The sequence below is a fragment of the Hemicordylus capensis genome, chromosome 2, assembly GCF_027244095.1.
Source record: "Hemicordylus capensis ecotype Gifberg chromosome 2, rHemCap1.1.pri, whole genome shotgun sequence".
Lineage (NCBI taxonomy): Eukaryota > Metazoa > Chordata > Lepidosauria > Squamata > Cordylidae > Hemicordylus > Hemicordylus capensis.
In genome coordinates this window covers 261,654,119-261,676,456 of record NC_069658.1, presented here as the reverse complement: position 1 = coordinate 261,676,456, position 22,338 = coordinate 261,654,119, and the positions used below count along the sequence as shown (strand labels likewise).

At 50.5% G+C, this 22,338-nt stretch overlaps 1 protein-coding gene across 2 annotated transcripts in view; it reads left to right on the top strand.

The window, feature by feature from the left end:
• LOC128343529 (cholinesterase-like) overlaps positions 1-6,907 on the top strand; it is a 94,142-nt gene extending 87,235 nt beyond the window's left edge. For both annotated transcript variants that reach the window (XM_053292736.1, XM_053292737.1), the window contains exons 4-5: positions 337-378; positions 5,984-6,907. In XM_053292736.1, coding sequence (XP_053148711.1) covers positions 337-362 — 26 coding nt within the window. In that variant the 3' untranslated portion in view covers positions 363-378; positions 5,984-6,907. The remainder of the gene's footprint in view (positions 1-336; positions 379-5,983) is intronic.
• Positions 6,908-22,338: the final 15,431 nt, after the last annotated feature.

Genomic DNA, 22,338 nt, shown 5'->3' with positions numbered 1-22,338 from the left:
AAGGATGAAGAGCAGTGCCTTGAGGATAGTCTTCAATATAGGATCTGAATGAAATCAGTTTCTGTGAGGATGTGACATGAAAGACATCTCTCGGAAATGCTTGGGGAGATGCACAACTTTGGTGGAAGGGACTCATGGGGTGTTTTGTTTTGTTTTGTGTTTTGTTTCCCTCCCTTCTGGGTTTGGGATACTTAGGTGTGGCTAACATGGGTAGGTAATGCTGTCTAGCAACTAGTTCTTGATTTTGGTTACCACATGATACAAAAGTCTAGTTTCTAGTTATCTTGTTCTAATCAGTAGTAAATTTATTTTCTTTGCCTCTCTCTTCTGCAACAGAGAAAACAGAGAAGGAAGAATTGTGAGAGGTGTTAATCTGAGGTGAGTATAGATGGAGAGATTGTTACTCACCAAAAGGGGTTTTGCCTCTATGCTCTTTTAATTTCCAAATAGCTGCTTCCTGCAGGAGTGTCCAGTTGGACCGTTACCGACCTGTCATGATTGGATTGCCACCTCTCTGTCACAGTTGGATTTGGGTTGATTGGTCATGTCCTGATTGGACTGCCACCAAGCTCTGCCACCCCTCTCTCATGGTTGGACTGCCACCAACCTGTCGTGGGCACCCACAGGACTTAGCAATTAAGAAGGGAGCAATTAATTAAACCAGTGGGACACCTTAACCAATGGATGTGTGAAGAGAGACAAGAACCAAAATAGTTGAATAGAAATATATTTTATGAATTTTACTTAAGGGGAGGTACATTATTAAGGTCCTGGCAAGCGAAGATAATTTGCCTAACTCTAATACAAGCAGGTTACCCAGCAGGGGAAGGGAAACATGGAAGGGACAAGAGGAAGGGAGGCAAGTAAGGCTCATTTCCAAAGGTGCAGGGAAACCTTGAATGGTATGCCAGGGTTTGATGAGATGATGGGGTGCACAGTTCTGGAGTGTGGAGACCCTGCAGTGTTGGAAGAGGAGAAGACGCATCTTCGGGACCTGCCCTCTGAAAGTTAGGTCTGGAGTCTTCTGGTTTTATACACCTCTTAGTCCTTGACTGCTCTTGGGGTTAGTCCTCACATCCCTCAAAACATATAGTTATGACAACTCCAATGCCACCTGTCTGGGCTTGGGTCGTCAGACATTCTTTAGATATTCTCCTCTCATTCTATCAGCATACTCAACCTCTTGTCTTCCGCACTTCCAGACGTTCAGGTAAGTTGTTTTCATTTTTCCTTAACTCAGGTCTTGGGTCTTGGTGGTTACATGCTAATTGCTAAACAGTCATCATTTTTCCTTTCTGATCCTTTGGTTGCACAGTCTTTATCAGTCTTTCAGAATGGGGATTGAGGAAAGAGGGGGGGCAGGATTACGATTGTGCGGAATTGGGGGTTCATATCAAGAGGTATTATGGGAATTGGGAGCCATGGAAAGCTATAGGTAGAATACTACAGGCACAATCAAACCAAAATTACTACTGCTAACTACTACTTACAAATTTTTGAGTTCTATTTTCTCAGTGAGGAGAAATTAAGCTTGTGCTTAACGCTCTTGTGGGCATCAGTGGGACACTAATTTTGGCTGAACTGTGCCCTAAATTTCTTTTCTCTGCCCTGTCATTTCTGGGCAGCCCATAGTAGTTTCCAACCACTGTCAGATTTTAAAACATGACATCAAATTTCCAGTTCAGTGCCCATTCTGCTTTCTCAGAAATGGATTTATTTGCACTCATGCAACCCGAAAAACCTGACCTCCCAACTCTCCATCAGAAAACTAAGGATAATAATTAGAAACACTTCCCCCACCCTCGCCCCTGCCTTCCTTCTCCTGCAGCTGCAATGCCTCTTCATTTTGTTTACCTTTTGCAATTTATTTTCTTTCTTTGAAGGCTAGGCACTCCCCATCTTCAGTGTAGACGCATTCATCCACCTTTATTTCTTTTTAAAGACAAAAGAGGCAGACACATGGAGCTTCCACTTAACTATCTACCTCAGGGAAATACTATGCCCCTCAATTTCCCTTATGTAAGATGGGATACTGCATAAGCTGAAGTGGCAGGCATATACTCAAAGTGGAAAATTTCTCTTTTGTTTTGTTTCCAAATCCTATAAAAAGGTCTTTTATTATTTATTGTCATTTTGTTTTTTTAAGATAGACCAAACCGTTAATGAAACTGCTCCGGGGTGATTGGCAAACACCCCAAAATCTACCTTTGGGCTTGCATGGGGGAAATTAGCTCAGAAAGGAACATTTTTTGTGTTACATTTAAATTTGCACAAAGTGTGGACTCAGGAATGATTAGACTGAGACAAGATTTTAAGTTTCAAAATAAAAAGATATTTATTGTAGGAAGGGGTACAAAGGAGAGAAATATGTGCTTAAAGCACTATTACTATCAAAAATATGTTTAACTGCAATGAGGCATTTTAGCTCAGAGTCCTAATTGTGTAAGTTCCCAGGAGGTTTTTCACACAGGGTTTTTATTGCAAATCCAATACTGATTGGAGTGTAGCAGTCCACATATTTGCTGGATTTAATCCAACCTCCCTGAGGGCTATCAGGGACCAGGATAGACAGGACTTTGATTTTCCCCGAATAGAGGCTGCAAATTCTGTTTTAGCCCGAGTTATGTCCAGCAGCGGCGGAGCAGGACCACGGGCAGCCTGTGTGCAGCCGCCGCAGCCACCCCGCTGATCCCGCCCCTCGCGCCTGACATCAGACACAGAGCTAGCCATGCCCCCGCATCTGACATCAGGCGCAGGGGGCATGGTCTGGCTCCCGAATGGAGCCTTGAGGAGTGGAGTTTAGCCGTGCAGCCCCTTCGGGAGTTAAACTAAGGCTAAACTAAGGGAGTCAAACAGCGCAGCCAGGAGCGGCTCTTCTCTGCAGGGGGTGCTAGTTTAGCTCCCGAGCAGGGGCTGCATAGCCCCTTCAGGAACTAAACGAAGGCTGGCACTGCGTTCACAGTGCCAGCCAGGGGCGGCTCTTCCCTGCTAAGGCAGGGAAGAACTTCTCCTGGCTGCGTTCCTTTTAACTCCTGAAGGGGCCACGCAAGTGGGTGGGTGCTGTTGGGGTGGGTGGGGGGGTGTTGTTGTTGCAGATTGGTGATACTCTGTTGAGGGAGGGGGAGGGAGAAATGCCTGAGTTAAACACAAGCACAGACTACAAACTGTGTGTCTTGCTATGTTTTACATAGGCTTGAGATATGCAGAATGGATCTGACCTGAGCCCTTTGTTGTCTAGGCTGATCCCATTAGAGGTGTGTGGTGGGGGGGGGGGGGTAAATATTATGTGATGAAGGCAGTCACTCACAGAGGCAAGGGCTAAGCATCGTGCTGTTTGATCCAGCTGCTTGGCAACTCATTCTTGCTCTTAGCTGTCAAACTATTTTTTTTTAAAGCTCTCTTGCTGCTTCCTCTGTGTTGGAGGTAAAACCTGGACCAGGTAGGTGTAAACACACAGGGAAAAGATCTGCCAGGGAGTGCGTGGAGGAGCCAACAGCTCTGTGAACTGTCAAAATAAGCCCCCGAAATAAACATCTTGCAAATCTGCTGTGAAGCAGATTCCCTCTTCAGTTACCGTGAGGCATAAAGCCATGTGTGAAAAACCTCCAGGCAGGCAAGAGAAAGAGGTTTTTAGAGAAGGAGGTGGATGGATTTTAGAAAAGGGGGTAGAGATAGATTCTGGGTCCAAGGAGGGGCAAAGGTTCATATCACCTCGTCTGGGCGAAGGGATCTGGGGACCACCGATGAACCTCATTCCAAAGCAGGTGCAGAAAGTTTGGAGAGGTTAGTCGGTAGAGGTGCTTCCTCCTTGCCCCAGCTTCCTGTGGTAGCGAAGAAGACTGGGCGGATCAGGCTGGGCAAAAAGGCCAATCTGAAAAAATGGCACAAAATACTGAACACCACCTTGCGTGGTGGCTGATAGACCAGTAAACCATCCAAAAAGCTGCTGGTAACTCCAAGAAAGCACATAGATCATGGGAAGCACCCAATGGAGTCCCAAGTGAAGCCTACAAGGGAGCACGCTGGATCACGAAACTGGGACTCCTTATACCCAAAATCATATCCTGGAGGCAAATTCCAGTTGACCATTGCTATTTAACAAGTTTGTTGGGAGGGACCGGCAAGGATCCCATTGTTCCTGATCTTTCTTCCTGAGTGTAACAATGTGGGAATTGCTGAGGTATCCCTGGCAGCATCTCCAGATAAGGCTGGAAACGTCCTAAGTCTGGTTCAGCTGCCAGTCAGTGTAGACAGCCCTGAGCTGGATGGACCAAGGATCGGACTCAGTATAATGCTGCTTCATGGTGTTCATCAGGAGCATCCACGGTTCAGTGGCAGTGCTCCTGATGTGTATGCAGACGGCCCCAGGGCTAATCCTATGCTGCTATGCTGGATATGCTGCTTTTAATCAAAGCTTCCAAAGTGATGTACAACCATAATTTAACTTGGAAATAAAAATAATAAAAGCAATAACTAAGCACAACATGTGCTAGGAGAGGAGAGCTGGTCTTGTGGTAGCAAGCATGACTTGTCCCCATAGCTAAGCAGGGTCTGCCCTTCTTGCATCTGAATGGGAGACTTGATGTGTGAGCACTGCAAGATATTCCCCTCAGGGGATGAAGCCGCTCTGGGAAGAGCAGAAGGTTTCAAGTTCCCTCCCTGGCTTCTCCAAGATAGGGCTGAGAGAGATTCCTGCCTGCAACCTTGGAGAAGCCGCTGCCAGTCTGTAAAGACAATGCTGAGCTAGATAGACCAATGGTCTGACTCAGTATATGGCAGCTTCCTATGTCCCTATGTTCCTAACAGGTTGGCTCCGAACCACAAAAAGGGAAGGGGGGATCCTAGAACATATCTTTATATATATTTCTCCAAGGAGTACCCATGGCTAATCCCATGTGTGGAAGCTCTCGCAAGAGTTCGCAAGCAGCTGCCTGGATAGCGATGGTGCCAGGGGAGAAAATGGCGCCAGCAGACGGGGTGGGAAAGTGCCAGCCAAACCAGCCGGCGAGGGAAAGCACTGCCAGTAGGCAGGGAGGGAAAGCACCGGCCAGGCCAGCCGGTGAGGGAAAGCCGACTGGGAGGGAGAGAATAGACTGGAGCTGAAAGGGGGGGAAGAGAACGGACTGGGGCTGAAGGGGGGGGGAATGAAGATGGGGAAGAGAGTCAGGGAGAACTAGGGGCGCAGATGCTCTGTGCCAGATCAGCTGGTTCTTATTATCACCCTTGTAGTCTGCCATGTTCTTATCCACCAAGTCTTGTCTAAATTTAAATTAGACACATTTTAATTAATTAATTAATTAATTAATTAATTAATTAGCAGACTGGAACACTTCTAAAGTTACTTATGTATCCATATTAAAACATAAGTATAAAACACAGCAAAAATTAAACACAGATTAAATGGTTAACAGATTGGTTCAAGTGGCAGCAGCAAGCCCCTAGTCCCAATGAAACATATTGGGATAGCAGTGTATTCCTTTAAAACCATCAAGGATGGAATCTGGACCTTTTTCACACCTAGCTTTTCGTTCACAGCTCCTCCAGAATGGAGAGTGTGTGTTTACATATCAGCCAAATTTACCCCAAAGTCCCTTCAAGATATCAAGGAGCACTTCACACAAGATTTGGGTTTTCATTGTGTGTTAGAGTGTAGCCCGATTTATAAACGGAGTAAAAAATCCACTTTTTGCATCTGTTGTGTTTTTTTTTTTACAACTTCAAACACGCAGTAAAGCCTTGCAGTAAACCTGTGGGAAAGCCTGCTGTCTGGGAAAATGTGTAGAGGGAGGGAAGTCCAGGGCAAAACACCCTGTGCGGAAAAGACCACATCTCTTACTGCCACCCACCTCTGCTCCGAAGATGGGGGCACTACAAGTCAGTGGATTCTGGGAAAGGCTTCCATAATGCTCAGTTTCAGCAAAACTGAGCAATGTCCCACTTCTGTATGAGCTACTGCTAACACCCAATGTTTTGTGTTCTTCAGACACCAGTGGAGACATTCCCAAACATCTTGGAAATCTGGAAAGAGAAGCAGAAGGAGAATCCTCAGCACAGAATTGCGAAGAGTCATTTCTCAGACAGAATCTTCCGCAGACCAATAGATCTGCCTGAAGACCACAGTTATTTCTGCATTGGCCCTTAACCTCTCTAGCTTAAAACCAAGAATATGGCATCCATGGATAGTGCTGGACTGAAAGATGTTCTCAGCTTCCTGTAATTGCCCCTGTGTTACTGTGTTATGATCTCCTTGTACACCTATAACAGGCCTGCTCAAATGCTCTGCAGTTGTTTTTGGACTACAGCTCCCATAACCCCCAGTCTCAGTGGCCAATGGCTAGGGATTATGGGAATTGTAGGCCAACATCTGAAGGAGGGCCGAGGTTGAGCAGGTCTGACCTATAACCATATAGACTACCTCTTTGGAGGGAGGGGTAGCAATGAAATACAGAATTTTAAAGTCTTAGCAGCTTGGTCTGCATTACACTTGGTGTCTGCTCTGCTATCGTTTCTTCCTCTGCCTTGCCTTGGATCTTGGAGAAGCTTCACAGAATAGGAAAGAAGCAAATGGCCATTTTCTCTAATTCCCTGCCCAAAGGGGAGGCATCCATTCATCAGTCACCCAGGGACGGCGCTTCCAACAGGCAAGGTGAGACTGTTACCTCAGATGGTGGGTGTAGAAGGGCAGCAAGAACTAACCCACCTTCCTTCATTCCACCTCTCCCTGCAACTGCCACTTCTCCTCAGATGCTCAAGATACTTGGGCAGCCCTTACCGCACACACCGCCACTGATCAACCACTAGGACCCAGACACCTGGGTGGGCCTTAATCCATGCATTCATCTCCTGCTCCATCTCAGCTATGCCACTTACAGCTATTAAAATGTATGAGAAACTATTACAAATAAAATCTAAACACAGCCATAATCCTTAGTAAGTTGTTTCCACTTTTATCCTTCATTTGTGAAGGATAAAACAGATTTTTTTTAATTACAGGAGGATTTTCTTGAGGTTTTCTAGTTGCTCTGGTGTCACTCCATTGTGCATTTTATTATTATTTAACATATTTATTTATTGTTATTCAACATATTTTTATACCACCCAAAACGTACGTGTCTGGGTAGTTTACAACAAAAACAGAGAAGTTAAAACATTAGTTAAAACAGATAAATGACAACAAAGAAATTAAAACCTTGGTTAAAATAAATGACAGCAAAAAGTTAAAACATTACAACCATTTAAAACCTTAACACAATATTTTAAAACAATATTAAAACTATTAAAACAGTATTTAATTAAAAGCCTGAGTGAACAAAGGTGTCCTTAAAGATTTTTTTAAAATTGTCAGAGATGGGGAGGCTCTTATTTCAGCAGGGAGCATGTTCCAAAGCATCGGGGCAGCAACGGAGAAGGCCCGACCCCGAGTAGCCACCAGACAAGCCGATGGCAACTGCAGACAGACCTCTCCTGATGATCTCAATAAGTGGTGGAGTTCATGACGAAGAAGACGTTCTCTTAAACACCCAGGGCCCAAGCCATTTTGCCACCACAAGTCATTAACTGGTGGGGAGCAGAGGCGCACCTAGGTAATTTTGGCACCCAATTCATAAAAGATTAAACTAATCTACTTTATTCAGAAGTCCATGATGATAGGAAAGACCTATATCTAACCACTGGCTTCATGTTGGTCAGAGAGAGACCTATAGAAGCATGGTGCTCAGAGAGAGAGCTAAAAACATTCTGAGAAGGAGGAGGTGGTGGTGGTGGAAGTCACTTTCAGGAAGTTTCTGAGTACATTGTATCAATACAGGGGTCATAGAGACAGAGATAAACAGAAAAAAGAAAGAGACCCTATCTATCTCTACTCCCAGTGCCCCTAGTGGTTATTAGAGGTACTGGTGCAAAAGGTTGATGCCATCTGGAGCTGGATCTCCAACACAAACAGCAACTGAACTCACAAGAATGTAAGAATATAAACAGGTATATTTATGCAAATATACATAAGCAGAAACATTTCAACATGCAACTTAACATATTTCCATCCCACTTATTTCTTTCCCTACTCCTCCCTCTGTTTCTAAAGCATTCGGAACAGTTCATAATCACACTAGGCTGCCCGGTACAGTGCGGGCCAGTGGTGACCACACCACCCAGGACAGACGAAGAATGTTTTGGGGACCCCAGGGGATGTGGAGGCCCTGGACTCTGGCCCTGGAGTTTGGGAGTAAGAGTCCCACTGGACACACAACCATTTCCAGGTCATTCTCCTTAAGAAACGAGCAAGGTTGTTGAATCAGTTGCAGCTGGTAAAAGGTGCTCCTGGCCACAGCCTCAGCCTGAGACACCAGGGTGAGACCCGGGTCCAAGAACACTTCCAAGCTAGGGATGTACTCGAAACCAGTTCGGGCCTCCAAACCGGTTCAAAGAACAGGCGGTTCCGCCGGTTCAAGGGCAGAGAGTGTCTTGCTTTTAGAGTGGGGGAGGGTGCACTTACCCCTCCCGCCACTTCCCCCCCACCGGCGTCCATTGTTTGAATAGCCCATTGGGAAGGCAGCGTACCTTCCTGCCGCCCCATTGCCCCCATTTTCAGGATAGGACCGGAAGTTGCCAATGGCCTGCACACGCATGCGCCCATGCCGACACATGCAGGTGTGTCAGTGACTTCCAGTCATATCCGGAAAACGGGGGCAATGTGCCGCCCTGATGGGCTATTCAAACAACGGATGCCGGCGGGGGGGAAGTGGCAGGAGGAGTAAGTGTACCCTCCCCCGCTCTTAAAGCACTACTACCAAAGCATTATTATTTATTTCTCTGTGTAAACCACCCTGAGCCATCTTTGGAAGGGCGGTATAGAAATGAAATGGAATGAATGATAGATAGATAGATAGATAGATAGATAGATAGATAGATAGATAGATAGATAGATAGATACCCCTGCCACCTTCGAGACTCCCCGCCACGGTTCCGTGCACATCCCTATCCCAAGCTACTCACCTGTTCTTTCTGGGAGAGTGTATACCTGTCCAGTACAGGAAACTCTAACCTATCCTAAAAACCCCAACAATGAGCACCTCCATCTTGCTTGGATTCAGGTTGATATCTGCACATGTTGAAATATGTAAACAGTAAATATATTCTATTCTATGCTATTGGCTGGACCCGCACAGAGCATCTGTGCTCTAGGAATTTGTTGCTTTCCTTGCCCCACCCCCACCCCAGCCCCACTTGATTGTTCAGTGTCAGCCACCAACAATCAGCCACCCTCTCCCCACTGTTCACTCACCCCCTCCCCGCCACTTGCTTGCTCACTCACCCCTCCCTGACACTCGCTCCGCCCCGCTTGCTGCTCACTTGCCCACTCACCCCCTCCCTACTACTCACTTGTTCACTCCTGGACCCTGCTCACTCACTCACTCACCTCCTCCCCACCACTTGCTCACTCACTTGCCCCCTCCCTGCTGCTTGCTCACTCACTTGCACTACCGGCTCCTCTTCCCTATCTGCATATGGAATCTCCACTTCCTAGTCATCATCATCATCATCATTATCAATTTTATTACAGCCATTGGCCAGCAAGAATAGAGGTAGCAAATACGTCCAATACAAGAATCAAGAATCAATGCTAAAACACAATAAAACAAAATACAATCATTCATAATAAGTTACTTAAAAACAATAAGCAGCTCCCACAATTAAGCGCTTAATTGAGACCTTAACTTAATGGCTATATAAAAAAAATTAGCTACAGTTTTTGTAATCTCAGAGCTTAAATCTGCGAGGCAATAATATGTGTTAAAAGGCTCACACCTTCCAGGAAATTTAAGTAACAGCGGGAAAATAAATTCTTCTCTGGCGTCCCGAAACAAAGAACAATATAACAAAACATGGGTGACAGTATCCAAGAGGCCAGCGCCACAAGGGCAAAAAAACGTTACAGGATGATCTTTAGCAAACCTCTGTTCCAAAAGAGAAGAGGGCAACACATTTAACCGGGCCCAAGCAAATGAAATCCGAAATTTAGAAAAATGCAGCATTGTTAAATAGTTAACACCTTTATCTCCCCAAGGTGGCAGAATCCCAAAACGTAAATGTAAAGGGGAGCAAGTCCTATTGGCCAAAGACATCAGTTCCTGCCGTTCAATATCATGCAACTGGGGGAATAATGTTTCCTTCACCTTATTATGTTCCCAAGTAAAATAATAATAATAATAATAATAATAATAATAATAATAATAATAGGAGGAGGAGGAGGAGGAGGAGGAGGAGGAGTTAGAAAAATCTTAAAGTCCAAACTCAATGGCGGGAACACCATACACGCCATAAGCACCTGGGCTATACCTGTTATCAGATACACTGCAGGAATAATAGACTGGACCCAGGCAGAGCTAGAGACACTAGATCGTAAGACCAGGAAAATAATGACCATCAATCATGCTCTGCACCCCCACAGTCAGGGGCGTAGCAAGGTTGAACTGGGCCCAGAGACAAGATTTTAAAATGCCCCCCCACCCCCCTGAAGCTCAGCTCCTGAAGTAAAGAAATCTTAAATGAGGCTGAATAGTGGTAACAAAAAGCAAAGTAATATAACACAGCTATGTGCCACAATAGAACTTCATCCTAAATTATGTTTTAAAAGGTTTTGTAAATTGTGGATGATGCAAGTCATCTAATGGTACTAGAGAAAGAGATGCGGTTCTGGTAGATTCAGGTCTTAACACCCACATCAATTTTGGAGGATGAATACAACTGAAGGAAGCCCGGGCAGGTGAGCGGCTAGGGGAGTCAGTCATGTGACTTGCCACTGGAGGGCCCCCCAAGGCAGTGGGCCCCCAGACAACTGTCTCCCCTTGCCCTATGATAGTTACGCCCCTGCCCACAGTGATGTAGATAGGCTCTACCTCCCTCGCAGCTCAGGTGGATGAGGAATGCTGCAAGTCCATCAAACAGTAGAGGAGGAGAAAAGAGGCCTTGAAGAATATATAAAGGACAGTAAAGAAGATGCACTTAAAATGGTCAATAATGAGAAACTATTCAACACCAATCAAACAAAGCAGGCCTACAAGAAAGAACAAGTCAAGAACTGAGCAGAAAAATGGAGAAATAAGCCACTGCATGGTCAATATTTGCACAATATAAGTGGAAAATCAGACATCACCAAGACCTGGCAATGGCTTAAGAATGGTAACTTGAAGAAAGAAACAGAGGGTTTAATACTGGCTGCACAAGAACAGGCACTAAGAACAAATGCAATAAGAGCAAAAGTAGAAAAGTCAACAACAAACAGCAAGTGCCGCTTTTGTAAAGAAGCAGAAGAAACAGTGGACCACCTAATCAGCTGTTGTAAAAAGATCGCACAAACTGACTACAAACAAAGGCATGACAAGGTAGCAGGGATGATACACTGGAACATCTGCAAAAAATACAAACTACCTGTAGCCAAAAATTGGTGGGACCATAAAACTGAAAAAGTTGTAGAAAATGAAAATGCAGAAATGTGTCTACAAACAGATAAACATCTACCACACAATACACCAGATATAACTGTAGTCGAGAAGAAAGAAAAACAAGTTAAAATAATCGACATAGCAATACCAGGGGATAGCAGAATAGAAGAAAAAGAAATAGAAAAAATCACAAAATACAAAGATCTACAAATTGAAATTGAAAGGCTGTGGCAGAAAAAGACCAAAATAATCCCGGTGGTAATTGGTGCCCTAGGTGCAATTCCAAAATAACTTGAAGAGCATCTCAACACCATAGGGGCTAGGGATGTGCATAAAACCGGTTCTCCCGGTTTGGTTCGGGTCCGAACCGGGTCCGGACCGGACCGGGGTGGTTCGGTTTTGGTTTTGCCGGACCACCCCCCGGTCCGGTTCGGTTTCGAACCGGTTAGGATCCGAACCGAACCGGTTTGGATCACAAAAAGTGGCTGGTTTTGAAGGGGACATTGTGTTCTACCTGCCACCCAAATTTCAAGTCGATTGGACCTTCCTCTGATTTTTTACAATTTTTTTAAAAAAAATTAATTTTTGCCCATAACTCACAATGTGGAGCCCTTAGGGGCAAAAAAGCTGGGGTGGGTGGTAGCCACCCATGGATGTCCTCCACCCCAAAAATCCCAAGGCAATTGGTGGCTCCTAGTATTATTGGTGAATTTTTGAAGAAAATTTTTTTCCATTGGCTAGAATGGGGGTTTAGGGCTGCCCCCGACCCACCTCTGTGGGGTGGCAGCACCCCCAAAGTGGGTCCGGGGCCATGGCAAAAATGCCCTCAGTCCCTCCCAGCAATCCCCATAGAGATAGGAGTGATGGTTCTGTTGTTTTTCTGAGGTGTTCTGAGTGAGTGTGGATTCTGTGATAGCAAATGAGAGTGGATTCATGGTGTCTCATTGGAAATCTCATTAGCTATCATAGAATCTACACTCAGAACACCTCAGAAAAACAACAGAACCATCACTCCTATCTCTACGGGGATTGCTGGGAGGGACTGAGGGCATTTTTGCCATGGCCCCGGACCCACTTTGGCAGTGCTGCCACCCCACAGAGGTGGGTCTGGGGCAGCCCTAAACCCACATTCTAGCCAATGGAAAAAAAAATTTCTTCAAAAATTCACCAATAATACTAGGAGCAACCCAACAATTGCCACCCCATCTTTTTGGCGCCTCTCTCTGGGCGCCCTAACACGTAACACCTAGTCAGTCCATCTTAATGCCTACCTACTACCACCACTCCTATCCAAGCAAGTAAGAGGAGGACACTCAGAGAGACAACACCCACTCTCTGATCTAACAAAAAGGCCACTGCTGTGCTGCCTGCCAGCACAGCAGCAGCAGCGGAGAAGCACACTAAGCACAAGAGCAGCACACACAGAGAAGAAGCAGGAGGCGGAGCAGCAGAGCAGCAGACCTGCTGCTCTGCATGATGGGTGATGTGATGCCCAAAGAAACCACCGCCTCACTCAGTGCCTGCCACTGACTAGGCCCGACAGACAGAAGCCAGCCAACCTGCTCTGCTCTGCTCTGATGCTCCCCATGGATGATGCACACACACCCTACATCTGCATCCAAATTACCAGACCAGACCAAGTGCGCAGAGTCAGCACAGGCCAGCAGCCACCAGCCCAGCAACAACAACAGCTACTACTGCTACCACCACAACCAGTGTTTCCGCTACAATCACATTCCCAGTCCAGTCACGCGCGCCACAGCCTGAGACTAGCACACAGCCAACAGCTGCTGCCAGCCAGTGCCTGGCAAGCCCAGCCAACATGAGGAGGAGAGAGCTAAGTAGACGGCGCACGCACATCACCAACCCATCACGACGGCGCAACTGCAAGGGGAGAGGGCACAATTACAGGCAGCAGGAGGAGGAGGAGGCGGCGAGGCAACCCTAGCACAGATTTGAAAGTTTAAAATCCACCAGGACATCTTCTAGAATCTAGACTTCTGTTTTTTCTACCACCAGCTGTAGTGTATAGTTAGTCAGTGTGCTGTGCAGCTGAGCTGAGCTGAGCTGCGCTGCGCTGCGTGTGAGGAAGGATGATTGTGGCTAGTTCTTTAGTTTCAGCAGACTGAGCATTGAGCATGGGCAGTGGCCTTGGGAAGCAACACAATTACACGACACTCACCTGCTGCTGCTGGTTCTAGAAGTTGCCTCTTCTCGTCTTTTCACCTCTTCGTGTCGTGTGTGTGTGTGCGTGTGCAGTGAGTGCATGCCTTTTGCCTTGCTGGAAAGAAATGCTTCTCTGGTCCACCACCACATATCTGCTCAAGGACACAGAGGCCCAAGGCAGAGGTGGTGGCACCAGTGTGAGTGCATGTGTGCTGGTGGTGTTTGCCACCACAGGTGTTTTGTGTGTGTGTACTGTGTATGTGTGCACTGCTAGCTAGGAGGGGGGAGGGAGGGAGGCAGGGAGGGAGGCAGGGGGGAGGAAAGGGGAGGGGGAGAGGGATGTAGAGGGGATTGAAGGGGGGGAGGGTCCGGCTCAGAGTTGCTCAGCCACATATTTGTGCACACACGTGCTCACGTGTGTGCTTCGGTGGGAGAGACCAGACTCTCATCATCTGCCAGACCGGGGTTGGGGGCAGGTGAGGCGGTGGTGGGCTGGAAGGGAGGGAGGATGGAGGGTGGTGAAGAGGAAGGGGGGAGGATGAGAGGGCTGGGATGGAGGGAGGCATGGGGGGGAGGGAGTTGGAGGGGGGAGGAAAAAACATGTAGACAGACACACACCACACCACACACAGGAAGCATCCACACACAGAGACAGTGCTAGGCATCCATTCACACAGACAGACAGACAGACACACAACAGGAAGAGACAGACTGAGCCTGCACCACACACACACACACACATACCCAATTCCCCCCCTGCACAGTTATCAATCAATATGTTGTGTTGGCAGCCAGTTCATTGCTATTCTGATGGTTTTGGGTTTTTTGCCATCAGCCAACATCAACAGTGACCACAATCAAGATGAACATAAGATGATAATAATTCATTCGTTTCATTAGAAAAAATCATCCAATCATTTTCTCCATGTAAACCAAGACCCCACACATGATTTCTGGCAACATTTTCAATAAAATCAATTCATTTGGCATTCATCATTTTGTTCTCCCTTTGTCACCTTTTTTTCTTTCTTTTGCATAATTTTGAGGCTTGATTTTAACATGGGGTTTTTAAAGAAAAAATTATTTACATGTTTATTTACATACAGTATTTACATATCTACACTGCATTTTAGAACGTATACCCGCCGCTGCCGCTAAGTCTAGTACTCCGTGGGCTGTGCTACTTTGGGGGGGGGGGTGCCGTGCCTACGCCAGGTCCCCAAATGCTGACAGGTGGATAGATAAAGGGCCTGTGCTGGTCAGCATTGGGTTTCTTTTTAGGTGGGCGTGGGCATTGTAAACATCTGGCCAGTCGCAGCACTACAACTACTACTACAACTGCATCTCTGTGTGGGCACACTACACGCTGCGACTGGCTGGCACGGCTCAGCATCTGTCACGTCAGCTCAGCTAGAGGTGGAAGGGGGGAGGGTAGGGATAAGCACAGAGGTCGAGCCAGGCAGGTGACCAACCATGGGGCAACCCACAGTAATCACTCGCCCAGCTCAAACTCCAGCTTGGGGTAGCCCAACAGGGGGAGGTTCACCTTAAGGAAGACCAGCTGCTCCACCAGACCAGGGTCCAAGCGGGAGCGAGAGGGTGTCACCACGTCCCCGGCACGTGAAAACACCCGCTCGCTCTGGACACTGGTTGGGGGGCAGGAGAGGAGGCACACAGCCACCACCGCCAGGTCCGGCCAGACTTGGCGGCGGCTCGCCCAGAACTGTGCGCAGTCCACGCCATCTCCCTCCACAGGCTCCTCCAAGTACTGCGCAACGCATTGTTCAGCACTGGAGGGGGGCCTGGCAGGTCGAGCCTCCCGCATACCAGGCATGGTGCCATAGCAGAACCGCTGAAACCACTGGGCGGATCTCGAGTCGGTAGCAAGTGGCTGCTGCGATGGCGCCGCCTGGGATGCCGCGCTGCTGGACTGGGAAGAGGGAGGGGAAGGGGAAGCTGACGCCGGCTGGCCGCCCATGCTGCTGCTGGGTGCGGGTTGGGCCGCGAGGGCTGCCCCCGCACCACTACCAACACCCTGGTCTCTGCGGGCCCTAGCGGCCTCCTCCTCCCTAACCTTCTCGACCAGGATGCCCTTCCACCTGGGCAATTCGTCGGCACTCACGGCATTGCCCTTGAGGGCTGGGTGACAGAGACAAGCGAGGACATACTCCTCCCTGTCTCCCAGCACATCAACGAGCCGCTTGTCAACCCCAGACCTCAGCCTCCCAGCCAGAGCACGACCCTCTGGCGTGGTCAGAGAGATATGGAGTCCACCCATCAGCTTCTCGAGACCAACAGCTGTGGGCAGCGCCTGGCTCAAGGGAGTGGTGTCGCCACACAAGCCCTTCGTGGCAAGCTGGAAGGGCTCGAGTGCCGACACCGCCTCGGACATCTGCTTCCACTCTGCGTTCGAGAAGTCGCAGACATCCAAGGACTCATCCCTCGCCAGGGCGACAAGGGCTCTCTCCTGCTCCAACAGGCGCTGGAACAGGAGGAAGGTGGAGTTCCACCGCGTCTCCACATCCGTAGGGATGAGATGGCGAGGAAGGCCAAGGTCATCCTGCTTCTGGCGAAGCAGTCTCCTGGACTTCTCGCTGCGGTGGAAGTGGGCGGCCAGCTTGCGAGACTTATCCACAAGCGTGGCCGTGGCAGCAACAGCAGCTGGGATGGGGCGGGCCCCCTTCTCCTGGGATGCCTTCAGCTCCTTAAGGCCAAGGGCGTCCCTGACGGTCAGATGGAGCGTGTGTGCCATACACAGTATGTTCACACAGTCCATGACTGTCTCGACAGCGGCGGTAACGTTGGCTCCATTGTCGGTGACAATGAAGCCGCGGGAGAGGTGTGGACACCCGCCAATCCACTCCTCTATCTGGCGGTCGAGTACGGCCGCCACCTCCTCCGCGGTGTGCCTCGTGTCCATCGTCTCCACGTGCAGGACGGCCCACCTGTGCCGTAGTGCAGCGGGAGCCGCGCCGGACCCGGAAGCATCGCCCGCGGAGGTCCCCTCACTCTCCGGTCCCCACCAGTGGGCAGTGAGGGCCAGGAAAGAAGCATGCATCCCACTGACACTGGTCCAGAGGTCAGTCGTGAAATGCACGCTTGTCCCGGCCGGAGCTGCACGCAGCTCGGCCGACACGAGCTCCCTGCACCGGCGGTACAGGGAGGGGACCACGTTCCGGCTGAACGTCGTCCTTGAGGGGATGACGTATTCGGGAGCCAGGTATTGGAGAATCCGGCGGAAGCCGTTGTTCTCGACCACCTGAAACGGCTGGTCATCGGTGGAAATAATCTCCCCTATGAGGCGGGTGAGGTGATGATGGTCCACGCGAACAATACGCTGGCTGCCCGAGGACTGCGTCCACCGCTGGACGGGCAGTGTAGCCTGCCTGCTGGCTGGCACACTGCCGCTGCCCGCCCTAGTGGCAGATGCACAAGGCGCACTAGCGCTGCCAGCCTGTCCCCTGAGACCTGGGTGGTGACGCTCTAGGTGTCTCCACATAGGCGTCGTACCCAGGTGCGCAGGGTCCCTTCCACGGCTGACAAGCATCCTGCAGTGGACACAGCGGGCATGGAATGGGGCATCTTGAGGGACCTCAAAATGCACCCATGCACCACTGCCCTTGGCCTCCTGCACCCTGGGTGCCGTCCTAGGCCGTTTCTCGCAGGGTGGCTGCAGTCCTGGGGGGGAGGCCGCCGCTGCCTGCCCACTGCTGCCACCCAACCCGCCCCTTCTGCCCTCCACAGCGGAGGAAGGGCCCGGCTGAACTGGCATCGGAGAGGCAGGCCTCTCCTCCACCACCTTGCCAGACCGCTCCCCACCAGAGTGTCGGGCTTCACGAGGGGGGGCCCCACTGAGCTGCGAAAGGATAGGGGGAAGGGGCCCCAGAGGGAGGGAGAACCTGGCTGCATCGCTGCCAGCCGCACGGTCCTCACCGCCCTCTACCTGCTCTTCCAACTCCACAGTCTCCTCCACCTCAACAACTGGCGGTAGCTCAGCAGCACCTGGTGCCGCCGGCGAGGAGGGACCCACCACAGCCCTAACGGTGCCTCTGCCTCTGCCGCGATTGGCGGCAGCAGGCGTGGGGAACTGAATCCTGTGCACCAAAGATGGGGCCGGAGCAAAGAATTCTCCAATGGGGAGAACTGGGGTGTCCTCAGGCTCCCCGCATCCTCTCCCTCCCCGTGCCGCAGGCGCACCCCGCACCTGGCCTCTCCCACCTCTGCCTGCCAGCCTTGAGCGAGCCCTGCCTACCACACGGCGCTCAGACATGCTGCTAGGTCAGAAGGAGGGAGACTTTAGGAGGAAGGCCAGACAGGGTCAAAAAAATAATTTGGAGGGGCTTAGGGGCCAAAAAAAAGGCAGCCGATTTGGAGGCAGCGGGGGGGAAGTTTGTTTTCAAAAAAGGAAGCCAATTGGGGGGAAAGGAAGACTTTTTGATATGGGGAGGAAGCCAATTGAAGTGAGGGGGAGGGTGTCCTTTTAGAATTTGGGAGTCTACCACCAAGCCAATTGGGGATATGGGTCTGGGAGGGTTTTTTTAAAAAATAGGGGGTTAAAGGGTGGACCCCTGGTGTGGGAGGGTGGCACGGGCAGTTGGGTGGAGTAGTTGTGGTGTGAGTGGCAAGTTTTTAACTTTTGGGGGGGGGAGTGGATGGGGGGAGGGCACAGCACCTACCGGGGGTGGGGGAGGGACGCAGTCAATGCTTGGGAACCTGCAGATCAAAGGAGGAAACCCTTATTTAGTGAACTGGAACACAAAGTGTGGGTTCTGGGGGGTGGTTCTCAAGTAATGCTCCTGTGGGGGGAGCATCAAACTCAATGCAGCCTATTTAGTGACTCTAAATTGCACACAACCCAAGCCAGAACCCAGTCACACCTACACAGAGGTTGAACCCACCCACTCTGTGACTCTGCCTGCCCAATGCCATGGCCAGCAAGCAGCAGCAAACACTTGATGGCAGCCTCATGGATTGAACATCATGATCATCATCATATGTGTGTATTGGCCCAGCATGTAGTGGCAGCATCAGAGCCCAGGACCCCACTCAGACTGCCCCAGAGGCAAGGAAGCACTCTGGCGTGGCATTGGCCCAGCATGTAGTGGCAGCATCCGATCCCCTGACCCCACTCAGACTGCCCCAGAGGCAAGGAAGCACTCTGGCGTGGCATGGGCCCAGCATGTAGTGGCAGCATCAGAACCCAGGACCCCACTCAGACTGCCCCAGAGGCAAGGAAGCACTCTGGCGTGGCATTGGCCCAGCATGTAGTGGCAGCATCCGATCCCCTGACCCCACTCAGACTGCCCCAGAGGCAAGGAAGCACTCTGGCATGGCATGGGCCCAGCATGTAGTGGCAGCATCAGAGCCCAGGACCCCACTCAGACTGCCCCAGAGGCAAGGAAATACTCTGGAAGAATGCACCTGTTCAAAAACCACCTGCAAGACGCATGCAATGCAACGCAATACACAGCAGCAATTTCTTTATTGGGCATGAAGACACAAGTTGCAACGGTACATCTCCTCTCCCTCCTCCCCACACCCAAATGCATTTCAAGATAGGGGTGTCCCTATTTAAAACCGCCAGCTAGGGAGAGAAAGGGGGCAACAAAAGGTGCACAATTGCACACGCACTAACCCCTCTTCTTCCGGTCCTTCTCCTGCCGCTCACTGCTGGTCACGGATGCGCCGCCGCCAGCCAACCCCCTGGGCTGGGACACAACAGGGCAGCCGCACAAGGCACAGGCAACCGGGGTAGTTCAACGATGGAGGGGCAGAAGTGAGGAGACAACACTATTTATGTGTTGTTGCTCAACTCACCCCCAAGCAGAAATAAAACAACTTTCAAAAGAAAAAAAAACCGATGGCGGGGACCTCCAGGTGAGGTCGGAGGTAGGATACTGTGTGGCTGCAGCTGTGGGAGGAAGAAGAAGTGAAGGGATGAGGAGAGAGAAAGAGAGAGAGAGAGGAAGAAGAGAGGAGGAGCTGTAATGTAGCAGCAGGGAGGGGGATTCGGGTGTGGGAGGAGGACAGCAGCAGCAGCAGTGACGGTCCCAAGAGGGGGAGAGTCCAACAGAGGGTGTTTGGGGGGTGGAGTGTGTTTCAGGGGGTCTGGGGTATGTAGCGGGGAGTCAGGGGGGCAAGAGGGGGAGAGACCAGAGGGTGTTTGGGAGGTGGAGAGACCAGAGGGTGTTTGGGAGGTGGAGTGTGTTTCAGGGGGTCTGGGGTATGTAGCAGGGAGTTGGGGGGCAAGAGGGGGAGAGACCAGAGGGCAGGGTGTGTTTTGGGGGGATTAGTGTGCGTAAAGGGGGATGAATCTGGGTGGGAGGGGGCAGGCAGGGCAGGAGTGGAGGAGGAGGAGGTGGCAGTGGGGGGAGTGGGTTTCTGGAGGGGAGGGAGGGGGGAAGCTGGGAGCAGAGCAGAGGGCCACACAGAGAGGGGAACAATCAATGAATCAATCAAAGTAGTCATGTGCACGGATCGGTTCGGAGGCCATTCTAAAGGCCTCCAGACCGGTCCGGTCACGGGGTGGTTTTGGTTCGGGTGGGGGGTTACACTCAAAACAGGGGGGGCTTTACTCACCCCTTCCAGTAAAAAACTGTATTTCTTGTAGTAATTGGGCGGCAGGGTGCCGCCCGCTTCAATCTCCGAGTCTGGCCGCGGGCTCCTCCTTGGTAGGCATAATCGGGCGGCAGGATCGCTCCAAGTCCCTGCCGCCCGCCCTCTTCATGCTAAGCAAGCCCCCCCCCCGTCGGCTGGCGGCCGCCCCCTGTGCATATTAGGGGGTTCCCCCCTCCCCTCCGCCCCCTTCTTGCCAAATATCCCCCCCCTCCATTACAGGAGGACGGCAGGAGAACTCCCTGCCATCCCCCTTCTCCTTTTCCGGCTGGGCTGCAAATGGTTCCTAGGAAGCCTTTCGCGCACGTGCGCGAAAGGCTTCCTAGGAGCCATTTGCAGCCCAGCCGGCAAGGCAAGCGGACGGCAGGGAGTTCTCCCGCCGCCCGCTCGCTAAAGTTAACGTTAACTTTAGCGAGCGGGCGGCGGGAGAACTCCCTGCCGTCCGCTTGCCTTGCCGGCTGGGCTGCAAATGGCTCCTAGGAAGCCTTTCGCGCACGCGCGCGAAAGGCTTCCTAGGAACCATTTGCAGCCCAGCCGGAAAAGGAGAAGGGGGACGGCAGGGAGTTCTCCTGCCGTCCTCCTGTAATGGAGGGGGGGGATATTTGGCAAGAAGGGGGCGGAGGGGAGGGGGGAACCCCCTAATATGCACAGGGGGCGGCCGCCAGCCGACGGGGGGGGGGGCTTGCTTAGCATGAAGAGGGCGGGCGGCAGGGACTTGGAGCGATCCTGCCGCCCGATTATGCCTACCAAGGAGGAGCCCGCGGCCAGACTCGGAGATTGAAGCGGGCGGCACCCTGCCGCCCAATTACTACAAGAAGTACGCTTTTTAACTGGAAGGGGTGAGTAAAGCTCCCCCTTTTTAAATTGGAACCCCCCACCCCAGTGCCGGACCAGTTCCGTGCACACCCCTAAATCAAAGCAAACCAAACAATATGAAAAAAAGTCCAAAAAAAAAAAACCTGGGACCAATGGGCAGAAAGTCGGGGGGGGGGGGAGGAACCAACAACAACCAGCAGGGAGGAATGGGACACACACACACACACACAGCAAAACCAGAACCAAGAGAAGCTAATTGATTTCACACAAAAAACCAAAGTAACTAAGACAGGACTCAACAGGCAGCAGCAGCACCAGGGAGGATGGGGAACAACACTCAGTCTGGGTGGGAGGGGGCAGGCAGGGCAGGAGTGGAGGAGGAGGAGGTGGCAGTGGGGGGAGTGGGTTTCTGGAGGGGAGGGAGGGGGAAGCTGGGAGCAGAGGGCCACACAGGGGAACAATCAAATTTGAATCAAAAGAATCTATACACAAAGTAAAAAAAAAGGAAACCAAAGGCCAGCCAGAAAGTCTCAGGGCGGGGGGGGGGGGGTAACAACTACCAGGGGGAGGGACTGGGGGAGTGGGTGGGACACACACAGGGAGCAAAACCAAAACCAGAACCTAATTCCACGAAGAAATCCAAAGAATGCAAGACTCAACAGGCAGCAGCACAGGAGGGAAACAATCTTCTCTGGGTGGGAGGGAGGGAGGGAGGGAGCTAGGAGCAGGGCCAGAGGGGAACAAATTAACAATCAAAATCAGAACACAAGGAATCCAATTGCAGCAATAATATAAACTAAATCCTCAGGAACACAACTCAGACAGGCAGCCAGCAATAACAATAGCAGAAGTTATTAATTAAAAACCAAAATCAGCAAATATATAAATTTACACAGAAGCAATAATTGAATGAAACTCAAAAAGTGGAACAAAAGTCAGGCAAGGCACAAAAACAGGAAAGCAATGCAGAAGATGGGGGTGGGTGGGTGGGTGGGTGGAGGGCAAGCCAAAACTTTGGGAGAAGGGTTGAGAGAGAAAGGGTGAAGAGAACAGAAAACACAACAGGAAAAGTTGGAAAAAGTTGAGGGGAAAGTATTAAAGAGGTTTGGACAGAGACAGACAGAGGGCAGATGGACAAGGTGGCACACAACAACACACAGAGAGAGCAGAGAGACAGACACACACTAATGTGACACACAGTCAGGGACTCACAGCAGACACCAGCAGCAAAAGAGCAAGCAAGGTCTCAGAGATGATCCCACAACTGCAGCCAAGAGAAGTTTCCAGAGAAGAGGCTTGG